Below are 13,596 nucleotides of genomic sequence, written 5' to 3'. Positions count from 1 at the left end.
CTACATACTGTACAGAATCGCTGGTATAAAATAAAATTCCGCACCGACTGACTGTAACCTGTTATTGTGCTCAGGATTCATTTGGCAATTATGTGAATCATGTGGATAATTACAAACACATTAGCATATTAACATATTCTCATCGTAAATTATTATTTTTATATATAAAAGTATTTTATGACGCATTTTAAGATAGGCCTCTAATCTGTGTGGAAACCTTTGCTTAAAGTGCTACTTATCAACCGCAATAAATAATATTCATTAAAGTAATCCGCAAAAGAGGAGGAGCGACAGTAAGTCTGTGTTTAAAAATAGCATTGTAGAATGTTATTGGAATACTACAAATACAGAGTGTTATTGGATTATTACAAAGACAGAATGTTATTGCAATGTTACAAAGACAGAATGTCATTTGATTACCAGTTATATAATAAATAATAATAATAAATATTATAATAATAATAATAGATTAAAAGGAACAATTGTTTTGAAATTACGAATTTGTTCCGGTGTAAAAGTTAAATGATATTACACATGCCATAATAGAAGTAATAATTATATTCAATAAGATATCTGAACAAATAAACAGATAGTACTAATTAATAAAAAAAATAAGACCAGACATAATGAAAATTCTCCGTGTATTTTATTATACAAAAAAAAAGCATTCTAAATTAAATTAAATATTTATGTAAAACTCATATATACATCATTCAAAATACAAATAAACGTAAAACATTCGGAAGATGTTTGTTGATTACTTAAAAGCTCACACCAACATCACTACCTCTTACTACTAGTTACCAAATAGTAACCGTGGGTTTAATTATGCTACATAATTCATTCTTTATTCACAGGAGAAAAAAAAAAAAGTATAATACAAATGAACTCAATTATAGTATATCACAATGAATTGTTTTCTTGGATTGGAAACAAAATACAATATATTCATTCTCCTGTTTAAGGAGCAAACAAAACTCAGGAATGATTTATTTCCCCCTTGTAGTAATTACCACCAGCCTCTCGCTTTCCTTCTGCTACAGCGTGTGTGATCATTATATATACCCCACAAACAAACATTGCAGTGACCGCAGATTTCACTTATGACGTCAGAACTCGATATTGCATCATGTGTTACTGTTCTGTCCGAGTAAAATTCTCTCTTATGTACAGTGTGCCCCTTCACTAGTGTGTTACACCAACACTTTTTGGGAGGGGGGGAGGGGGCTGCCTGCCCCCGTTCTGAGTGTAGCAGGACACTAGCTGAGTGATCTGTCAACCCTGAGGAGATACAGTGAGTGTCCTTAGCTTAAAGTCTACAGTAGATGCCACCAGTAATACTGTTGCCTGGGCTGTCCACATCCAGCTAGCCTAGGAAACGCTGTAGCTGTTGTAATAGGTTGCAGTGGCATCTGCCAGCACAGATATCAGGCTGGTCTCTGGGGGCTGCAGGTCTGAGGAGTGTGACACCTGGATATGGCCATTGATCGTGATCTCACTGGGCTCCCCTATGGTGGTATTTAAGTACTGGTCGAACTCATTCCTGTCCATGTCCTCCAGGAGTTCCGCTTGGCTGATGTGCTCAATAGTGTCATAGTGGGGGTGGTCGGGAGGGGGCGACAGCTGGCCCAGGTGGCCATGGCCGTGGTAGCTGTGGTGCATGGAGTGGTAACTAGAGCTGAAGTAGCCTGGTGGGCAGCTTGGCACATGTTGGGGTATCATTGGGGATCCATGGTGGGCCATGGGCATCTGGCTGAGGTGGCTGCAGAGGATGGGGCTCCTGGCATATTCAGGGGGGTAGCTGGTCACATTGATGTGGGGATGGTGGTCCTCAGAACAGGAAGACGGGTAAAAACTCTGCTCTTGGTCCAGTACATCCAGGGGGGACATCTCTGGTGGGGTGGGCAGCCCATAAGGGTAGGCCTGGTCATGTTTGCTGCCATTGCCCTGAGACTCTCTGTAGCCCCTGATGTCCTGCAGAGTTGCCTCAGAGGAGTAACCGGCGCCCTCCTCCTTGTCTCCTGCTGGGCGGCAGGGCCTGTTATCTGGCACCGAGTTCTGGTCCCTGGAGAGGCCACTGAGCAGGAAGCCAGTGTCCACCCTCTTGCAGATCCTCTTGATTTGCTTCTTCCTCCTGGGCCTGTACTTGTAGTTGGGGTAATCCTGCATGTGCTGAACCCTCAGCCTCTCGGCCTCCTCCACATAGGGTCTCTTCTGGGACGGGGACAGAGCTTTCCAGGATTTTCCTGCACAGGGCACAAAACACAGTCATTAGGTTACAGGATGCGGCGCGGAGGATGTGCAGTCAGCAGCCCAGGTGGCACATAATAGGAAACACAACTTATTTTAGCTCTTAGCAAAATACAGCAGATACTGGCTCTTCCTGTGGGCTGTTCTCTCAATTTACCATCGAAGGATTCATCTTTACACCATTTAAATACCACAAATAAAGTGCTAAGGAATAAACTGACATGGACGATATTTAGGTACAAATTAAGGTTTTGAATACACCTCTCATTATATTCAGTGGGTTTTGTCATGACATCAGTATTTGCTTCACATACACATTCGTTACTATTATTGTTACAGTATTATTAATGTTACAGCACTGTTACAGTACTTAGCAGTGGTGTAAGTTTGTCCCAGTTGCCCGGAGGCAAGATGAATATTGGTGCCCCCCCCCCCCCCCCCCCCCCACACACACACACACACACACACACACACACACACACACACACACACACACAACGTTATTAATAATATATATAGTCTGTTATGAAATATATATTATATACTGTATGTATGTATGTATGTATGTATGTATGTATGTATGTATGTATATACAGAAAGAGAGGGAGAACAAATATATATTTCAAAACTCAGCAACAGAAGCGATTTTGATAGCTTTCAATAATGGATTTAAACTGGCAGTGGTGGAGAGGTGCCCCCTTGAGAGCAGAAGCCCGGCGGCAGAAGACTCCATTGCCTCCCAGAGTTCTGCCTCTGGTACTTAGTATTGTTGTTACAGTACTACTTTTATTGTTACAGCACTATTACAGTGCTCACTGTTGTTACTAATATTATTACTAGTTTTACTATTATTGTTACAGTATTGCTGTTATAGTATTACTATTATTAGAGTAGTAGTATTATAGTTAGAGTAGTAGTATTATAGTTACAGCACTGTTACAGTACTTACTATTGTTGTTACAGTACTACTGTATTCTTACAGTATTACTATTATTGTTACAGTGTTATTATTGTTACATTACTTACTGATATATTTACATTATTATTATTAGTAGTAGTAGTAGTAGTTACAAAATTGTTACAGTACAGCTATTGTTACATCATCATTATTATTATTATTATTATTATTATTATTATTATTATTATTATTATTATTATTAGAGTAGTAGTAGTAGTAGTGTAGTAGTTACAATATTGTTACAGTATAGCTATTGTTACATTATTATTAGTAGTAGTAGTAGTAGTAGTGTAGTAGTTACAATATTGTTACAGTATAGCTATTGTTACATTATTATTATTATTATTATTATTAGTAGTAGTAGTAGTAGTAGTTACAATATTGTTACAGTACAGCTATTGTTACATTATTAATACTATTGTTATAGCACTTATTATGAATATTATGATTATTATTGTTGTTGTTGTTGTTGTTGTTGTTGTTGTACTACTACTATTAATGTTACAGTACTACTATAATTGATACAGTATTACTATTGTTACATTGCTATTATTGTTACAGTACTTACTAATATTGTTATTCTGCTACTACTATTATTATTTTTACATTACTATTGTTCCATTACAATATTGTTACAGTAATTACTGTTATTGTTGTTATACTACTACGACTGCTACAAGAACAACTATAATTGCTATTTTCTTACAGTACTACTAATAATGTGACATGATTACTATTGTTACATTACTACTATTATTGTTACATTACTACTATTATTGTAACAGTACATTCTTTATTGTTCTACTACTACTACTACTACTACTACTACATTATTGCTACATAATTATTATTGTTGCATTATTATTATTATTATTATTATAATTATTATTATTATTGTGTTTATTATAGTATTACAGTACTTCTTATTATTGTACTCACTTGTATTGTTACTATTTACAGTATGTACTAGTATTGTTCCAGCAGGATTATAGCCGCAGCTTGTACTACTATTGTTACAGTACTGTTACTATTGTTACAGCACACTGCTCATTATTACCACTACCACAGTATTACTATTATTTTTACAGTACTCAATATTATTATTATTACACTATTACAATTATTGTTAAATTGCTTATCATTATACCTACTACAACAGCATTACTGATATCATTACAGTACCTACTATTATTTCTGCTGTTATTGATATGCTGTCATCTACTACTATGCATATATTTATCCTTCATTTATATTTCCGACCTCTCCTATGGGAGATGTTAAACATTTCCTGCGGGGTGCATACCGGAGCCTGACAGCGGCTCCTGGGGCCAAGGGCCCCGCAATCTGGACGAGCAGGTCGCTTCCTCCCACTTCCCACAGATCAGTCACACACACTCTCACACACACACAACACACACACGTGTGGGAATCCGGCAGCAGCAGCTATAAGGCAGAGGAACTGGCACTCTAATACCCCCGCATGGGCACTTGTGCACGGGCAGAACGCAGCAGCGCAAACGATGCAGATGCGTGCGCGTCAGCGCTGCGGAAAGCTCGGCGCAAATCCTGACAACCAACGTTTGATCCGCCGCATCAGACAGGTAGCTATGGGATACATCACAGTTAGACTAGAACGACCAGTGTGTCCTTGCTTCCTGGGACTTGTAGTTCCACAAGAGCAGCTGGAGATGCACAGTGGATAGTACTGCTTCTACTCTCTGCTAAGCACAGTCTCTCTGATCTCTGACACTCGCCTAATTGTTTTACCTGGAAATGTTTAATTAGTAAATAAACCATTATCTATGGAACGCCTGGGCTTCCAGTACACATCATACCGGTATGTCCATGCTATGTACACACTACACATCCTTATACAGAACTTCAGCTACAGACTCAGAACACTGGGAGCACATTATCCCCCTTACACACCGGGCTGGTCCCAAGAGCTGACAATCATAATCCCTTACCCAGCATCTTGCTGAGCTCCGCATTGTGAAGGTCTGGATTCTGCACAGCCAGTCTCTTCCTCTCGTCCTTTGCCCAAACCATAAAAGCATTCATTGGTCTCCTGATGCGGGTCTCTGAGCCTTTATCCCGGGGGGACCTGTGGGGTGACAGTCCATCTGAGAGGTCTCCATCCATGGTGGAGCAGTCCAAGCCCTCTGACCAGGAGTAGGAACCCATCAATGCTGTCATGCCTATGGTTAATGTGTACCAGGGGTTCTGCTGCACCTTCCTCTGAGTCCTGGGAGTTACTGAGATCCTTCCTTGTACTCCAGGTTCTCCTCGTCTACAGACACTCCTTAAAGAGTGTGCATGCTGTTCCTGCCAGCCCGGTGCATTTATCAGCTCTCAAGAACCAGTTCCTCCAATTGCTGAAGTATTTCACCAGCCCAGCTCCTCCCAAGTGAAAGAAATGACACCACCTCACCTCCAGCCCCAGGCTGTAACTGCTCTCACACCAAGACAACATGCTTCCCCAACACACACAGCCTGGCAGACCAACATTCTTCCCCAACACACACAGCCTGGCAGACCGACACGCTTTACCAACACACACAGCCTGGCAGACCAACACACGCTTCCCCAACACACACAGCCTGGCAGACCAACACGCTTTACCAACATACACAGCCTGGCAGACCAACATTCTTCCCCAACACACACAGCCTGGCAGACCAACATTCTTCCCCAACACACACAGCCTGGCAGACCAACACACGCTTCCCCAACACACACATCCTGGCAGACCAACACGCTTCCCCAACACACACAGCCTGGCAGACCAACACGCTTCCCCAACACACACAGCCTGGCAGACCAACACGCTTTACCAACATACACAGCCTGGCAGACCGACACGCTTCCCCAACACACACAGCCTGGCAGACCAACACGCTTCCCCAACACACACAGCCTGGCAGACCAACACGCTTCCCCAACACACACAGCCTGGCAGACCAACACGCTTTACCAACATACACAGCCTGGCAGACCGACACGCTTCCCCAACACACACAGCCTGGCAGACCAACATGCTTCCCCAACACACACAGCCTGGCAGACCAACACGCTTCCCCAACACACACAGCCTGGCAGACCAACATTCTTCCCCAACACACACAGCCTGGCAGACCGACACGCTTTACCAACATACACAGCCTGGCAGACCAACATTCTTCCCCAACACACACACAGCCTGGCAGACCAACATTCTTCCCCAACACACACAGCCTGGCAGACCAACACACGCTTCCCCAACACACACATCCTGGCAGACCAACACGCTTCCCCAACACACACAGCCTGGCAGACCAACATTCTTCCCCACCACACACATCCTGGCAGACCAACACGTGTCCCCAACACACACAGCCTGGCAGACCAACATGCTTCCCCCACACACACAGCCTGGCAGACCAACACGCTTCCCCAACACACACAGCCTGGGAGAACAACACTCTTCCCCAACACACACAGCCTGGCAGACCAACACGCTTCCCCAACACAGACAGCCTTGCAGACCAACACGCTTCCCCAACACACACAGCCTGGCACATGATTCCCCCAACACACACAGCCTGGCACATGATTCCCCCAACACAGACAGCCTGGCACATGCTTCACCAACACACACAGCCTGGCACAAGATTGCCCCAACACACACAGCCTGGCACATGCTTCCCCAACACACACAGCCTCAGCCTGGCACACTGGCCCTGACAGATCGCTCAGTGGCACATCGCTATGCTGCGCTATGTGCTGAGTGATCTGACTCTATGCTGCGCTATGTGCGGAGTGATCTGACGCTATGCTGCGCTATGTGCGGAGTGATCTGATGCTATGCAGCGCTATGTGCTGAGTGATCTGACGCTATTCTGCGCTATGTGCTGAGTGATCTGACACTATTCTGCGCTATGTGCTGAGTGATCTGACGCTATGCTGCGCTATGTGCTGAGTGATCTGACGCTATGCTGCGCTATGTGCTGAGTGATCTGACGCTATGCTGCGCTATGTGCTGAGTGATCTGACGCTATGCTGCGCTATGTGCTGAGTGATCTGACGCTATGCTGCGCTATGTGCTGAGTGATATGACGCTATGCTGCGCTATGTGCTGAGTGATCTGACGCTATGCTGCGCTATGTGCTGAGTGATCTGACGCTATGCTGCGCTATGTGCTGAGTGATCTGATCTGGCAGACCGACACGCTTTACCAACACACACAGCCTGGCAGACCAACACGCTTTACCAACATACACAGCCTGGCAGACCAACATTCTTCCCCAACACACACAGCCTGGCAGACCAACATTCTTCCCCAACACACACAGCCTGGCAGACCAACACGCTTCCCCAACACACACAGCCTGGCAGACCAACACGCTTTACCAACATACACAGCCTGGCAGACCGACACGCTTCCCCAACACACACAGCCTGGCAGACCAACACGCTTCCCCAACACACACAGCCTGGCAGACCAACATTCTTCCCCAACACACACAGCCTGGCAGACCGACACGCTTTACCAACATACACAGCCTGGCAGACCAACATTCTTCCCCAACACACACACAGCCTGGCAGACCAACATTCTTCCCCAACACACACAGCCTGGCAGACCAACACACGCTTCCCCAACACACACATCCTGGCAGACCAACACGCTTCCCCAACACACACAGCCTGGCAGACCAACATTCTTCCCCACCACACACATCCTGGCAGACCAACACGTGTCCCCAACACACACAGCCTGGCAGACCAACATGCTTCCCCCACACACACAGCCTGGCAGACCAACACGCTTCCCCAACACAGACAGCCTTGCAGACCAACACGCTTCCCCAACACACACAGCCTGGCACATGATTCCCCCAACACACACAGCCTGGCACATGATTCCCCCAACACAGACAGCCTGGCACATGCTTCACCAACACACACAGCCTGGCACAAGATTGCCCCAACACACACAGCCTGGCACATGCTTCCCCAACAAACACAGCCTCAGCCTGGCACACTGGCCCTGACAGATCGCTCAGTGGCACATCGCTATGCTGCGCTATGTGCTGAGTGATCTGACTCTATGCTGCGCTATGTGCGGAGTGATCTGACGCTATGCTGCGCTATGTGCGGAGTGATCTGATGCTATGCAGCGCTATGTGCTGAGTGATCTGACGCTATTCTGCGCTATGTGCTGAGTGATCTGACACTATTCTGCGCTATGTGCTGAGTGATCTGACGCTATGCTGCGCTATGTGCTGAGTGATCTGACGCTATGCTGCGCTATGTGCTGAGTGATCTGACGCTATGCTGCGCTATGTGCTGAGTGATCTGACGCTATGCTGCGCTATGTGCTGAGTGATCTGACGCTATGCTGCGCTATGTGCTGAGTGATCTGACGCTATGCTGCGCTATGTGCTGAGTGATCTGACGCTATGCTGCGCTATGTGCTGAGTGATCTGACGTTATGCTGCGCTCTGTGCGGAGTGATCTGACGCTGTGCGGAGTGATCTGACGCTATGCTGCGCTATGTGTGGAGTGATCTGAAGCTATGCTGTGCTGAGTGATGTGACGCTATGCCGCGCTATGTGCTGAGTGATCTGACGCTATGCTGCGCTATGTGCTGAGTGATGTGACGCTATGCTGCGCTATGTGCTGAGTGATCTGACGCTATGCTGCGCTATGTGCTGAGTGATCTGACGCTATGCTGCGCTATGTGCTGAGTGATCTGACGCTATGCTGCGCTATGTGCTGAGTGATCTGACGCTATGCTGCGCTATGTGCAGAGTGATCTGACGCTATGCTGTGCTATGTGCTGAGTGATCTGACGCTATGCTGCGCTGTGCTGAGTGATCTGACGCTATGCTGCGCTATGTGCTGAGTGATCTGACGCTATGCTGCGCTGTGCTGAGTGATCTGACGCTATGCTGTGCTATGCGTTGAGTGATCTGACGCTATGCTGCGCTGTGCTGAGAGATCTGACGCTATGCTGCGCTATGCGCTGAGTGATCTGACGCTATGCTGCGCTATGTGCTGAGTGATCTGACGCTATGCTGCGCTATGTGCTGAGTGATCTGTGCTATGCTGCGCTATGTGCTGAGTGATCTGACGCTATGCTGCGCTATGTGCTGAGTGATCTGACGCTATGCTGCGCTATGTGCTGAGTGATCTGACGCTATGCTGCGCTATGTGCTGAGTGATCTGACACTATGCTGCGCTATGTGCTGAGTGATCTGACGCTATGCTGCGCTGTGCTGAGTGATCTGACGCTATGCTGCGCTATGTGCTGAGTGATCTGACGCTATGCTGCGCTATGTGCTGAGTGATCTGACGTTATGCTGCGCTCTGTGCGGAGTGATCTGACGCTGTGTGGAGTGATCTGACGCTATGCTGCGCTATGTGTGGAGTGATCTGAAGCTATGCTGTGCTGAGTGATGTGACGCTATGCTGCGCTATGTGCTGAGTGATCTGACGCTATGCCGAGCTATGTGCTGAGTGATCTGACGCTATGCTGCGTTATGTGCTGAGTGATCTGACGCTATGCTGCGCTATGTGCTGAGTGATCTGACGCTATGCTGCGCTATGTGCTGAGTGATCTGACGCTATGCTGCGCTATGTGCTGAGTGATCTGACGCTATTCTGCGCTGTGCTCAGTGATCTGACGCTATGCTGCGCTATGTGCTGAGTGATCTGACGCTATGCTGCGCTATGTGCTGAGTGATCTGACGCTATGCTGCGCTATGTGCTGAGTGATCTGACGCTATGCTGCGCTATGTGCTGAGTGATCTGACGCTATGCTGCGCTATGTGCTGAGTGATCTGACGCTATGCTGCGCTATGTGCTGAGTGATCTGACGCTATGCTGCGCTATGTGCTGAGTGATCTGACGCTATGCTGCGCTGTGCTCAGTGATCTGACGCTATGCTGCGCTATGTGCTGAGTGATCTGACGCTATGCTGCGCTATGTGCTGAGTGATGTGACGCTATGCCGCGCTATGTGCTGAGTGATCTGACACTATGCTGCGCTATGTGCTGAGTGATCTGACACTATGCTGCGCTATGTGCTGACTGATCTGACGCTATGCTGCGCTATGTGCTGAGTGATCTGACGCTATGCTGCGCTATGTGCTGAGTGATCTGACGCTATGCTGCGCTATGTGCTGAGTGATCTGACGCTATGCTGTGCTATGTGCTGAGTGATCTGACGCTATGCTGCGCTGTGCTGAGTGATCTGACGCTATGCTGCGCTATGTGCTGAGTGATCTGACGCTATGCTGCGCTATGTGCTGAGTGATGTGACGCTATGCTGCGCTATGTGCGGAGTGATCTGACGCAATGCTGCGCTATGTGCTGAGTGATGTGACGCTATGCTGCGCTATGTGCTGAGTGATCTGACGCTATGCTGCGCTGTGCTGAGTGATCTGACGCTATGCTGTGCTATGTGCTGAGTGATCTGACGCTATGCTGCGCTGTGCTGAGTGATCTGACGCTATGCTGCGCTATGTGCTGAGTGATCTGACGCTATGCTGCGCTATGTGCTGAGTGATCTGACGCTATGCTGCGCTGTGCTGAGTGATCTGACGCTATGCTGCGCTATGTGCGGAGTGATCTGTCGCTATGCTGCGCTATGTGCGGAGTGATCTGACGCTATGCTGCGCTATGTGCTGAGTGATGTGACGCTATGCTGCGCTATGTGCGGAGTGATCTGATGCAATGCTGCGCTATGTGCTGAGTGATGTGACGCTATGCTGCGCTATGTGCGGAGTGATCTGATGCAATGCTGCGCTATGTGCGGAGTGATCTGACGCTATGCTGCGCTATGTGTGGAGTGATGTGACGCTATGCTGCGCTATGTGCTGAGTGATCTGACGCTATGCTGCGCTATGTGCAGAGTGATCTGACGCTATGCTGCGCTGTGCTGAGTGATGTGACGCTATGCTGCGCTATGTGCGGAGTGATCTGACGCTATGCTGCGCTATGTGCTGAGTGATCTGACGCTATGCCGCGCTATGTGCTGAGTGATCTGACGCTATGCTGCGCTATGTGTGGAGTGATGTGACGCTTTGCTGCGCTATGTGCTGAGTGATCTGACGCTATGCTGCGCTATGTGCTGAGTGATCTGACGTAATGATGCGCTATGTGCTGAGTGATGTGACGCTATGCTGCGCTATGTGCGGAGTGATCTGATGCAATGCTGCGCTATGTGCTGAGTGATGTGACGCTATGCTGCGCTATGTGCGGAGTGATCTGATGCAATGCTGCGCTATGTGCGGAGTGATCTGATGCAATGCTGCGCTATGTGCTGAGTGATGTGACGCTATGCTGCGCTATGTGCGGAGTGATCTGATGCAATGCTGCGCTATGTGCGGAGTGATCTGACGCTATGCTGCGCTATGTGCGGAGTGATCTGATGCAATGCTGCGCTATGTGCTGAGTGATGTGACGCTATGCTGCGCTATGTGCGGAGTGATCTGATGCAATGCTGCGCTATGTGCGGAGTGATCTGACGCTATGCTGCGCTATGTGCTGAGTGATCTGACGCTATGCTGCGCTATGTGCGGAGTGATCTGATGCAATGCTGCGCTATGTGCGGAGTGATCTGACGCTATGCTGCGCTATGTGTGGAGTGATGTGACGCTATGCTGCGCTATGTGCTGAGTGATCTGACGCTATGCTGCGCTATGTGCAGAGTGATCTGACGCTATGCTGCGCTGTGCTGAGTGATGTGACGCTATGCTGCGCTATGTGCGGAGTGATCTGACGCTATGCTGCGCTATGTGCTGAGTGATCTGACGCTATGCCGCGCTATGTGCTGAGTGATCTGACGCTATGCTGCGCTATGTGTGGAGTGATGTGACGCTTTGCTGCGCTATGTGCTGAGTGATCTGACGCTATGCTGCGCTATGTGCTGAGTGATCTGAGCTTTTTAGCATCGCTCAGCTCACCCATTCTCTACAGCTTATTCCCGTGGGTTTGGCATTTTCAGAATTTTATTAGCAATTATGTTAGTGAAACATTTATCAGGTAAAACAAAAATGGGTACTTGTGTATTATCATGGCGCCCGCGAAATCGTCCGCAAATCGTCCGCCAATCGCATGCAAAAATCGGATGCGATTTATTGGCCGATTTTCAACCGATTTTCTGCGATTTTCTGCCAATTTGCATGCTATTCCATCCTTGCACACCCCCACTATCCAAGTAAGCCCGAAGCGTGGCGAGCGGACGCGGTACGCGTCCTCCCGACCTGTTCATACCCCCATTATCCACATCGGTGTAGATTTGATTTTATAAAGCGTGGCAAGAGCAGCAAGTCACTGAGCCCGAAGCGTGGCGAGTGCAGCGAGCCCCACGAGGGGACACGGATTACTTGACGTGTATTCCGCATCCCCTCGCGGGGCTCGCTGCACTCACCACGCTTTGGGATCGTTTTCCACGTCCGCTCGCCACGCTTCGGGCTCGGTGGCTCGCTGCGCTTGCCACGCTTTATAAAGTCAACTCCACGATGCCAACGTGGATAGTGGGGGTATGAACAGGTCGGGAGGACGCGTACCGCGTCCACTCGCCACGCTTCGGGCTGACTTGGATAGTGCGGGTGTGCAAGGATGGAATAGCATGCCAATCGGCAGGATATCGCCGAAAAAGGGAAGTAAATCGGCCGCTAAATCGCATCACGGATCGAATCGGCCACAAATCGGCCGCTAAATCGTATACGATATTGTATGCGATAGTGTATGCGATTTAGATTAAATCGGGCACCGTGATAATACACAAGTACCCAAAAATGTATCAAAGCAATCGCGATGGCAGAATCTGGGGAATATAACAAAGGTTGGGGATATAAGTGTTGCACAATGTTACCTGACATTCATTTACACAGTCCCACATACAACACAAATTAGTCACATCACACAGAGTCATACACACAACACATACACAAGTCACATCACACAGAGTCATACACACAACACATACACAAGTCACATCACAGAGTCATACACACAACACATACACAAGTCACATCACACAGAGTCATACACACAACACATACACAAGTCACATCACAGAGTCATACACACACCACATGCACAAGTCACATCACACAGAGTCATACACACAACACATACACAAGTCACATCACAGAGTCATACACAGTCATACACACAACACATACACAAGTCACATCACACAGAGTCATACACACAACACATACACAAGTCACATCACAGAGTCATACACACAACACATACACAAGTCACATCACAGAGTCATACACAGAGTCATACACACAACACATACGCAAGTCACATCACACAGAGTCATACACACACCACATGCACAAGTCACATCACACAGAGTCATACACACAACACATACACAAGTCA

The 13,596-nt window shown here is 47.5% G+C and overlaps 1 protein-coding gene across 1 annotated transcript; it reads right to left on the bottom strand.

Moving 5' to 3' along the window:
• Positions 1–641: 641 nt before the first annotated feature.
• SOX7 (SRY-box transcription factor 7) lies at positions 642–5,532 on the bottom strand. The gene is made up of 2 exons (XM_083174819.1): positions 5,176–5,532; positions 642–2,246 (listed from the first exon to the last, which is right to left on the bottom strand). The coding sequence occupies exons 1-2, from the start codon at positions 5,402–5,404 to the stop codon at positions 1,372–1,374; spliced, it is 1,104 nt and encodes a 367-aa protein (XP_083030945.1). The 5' UTR covers positions 5,405–5,532; the 3' UTR covers positions 642–1,371.
• Positions 5,533–13,596: the final 8,064 nt, after the last annotated feature.

This window comes from Crinia signifera, chromosome 3, assembly GCF_055691185.1.
Source record: "Crinia signifera chromosome 3, ASM5569118v1, whole genome shotgun sequence".
Lineage (NCBI taxonomy): Eukaryota > Metazoa > Chordata > Amphibia > Anura > Myobatrachidae > Crinia > Crinia signifera.
This window is presented reverse-complemented; position numbering and strand designations above follow the sequence as displayed.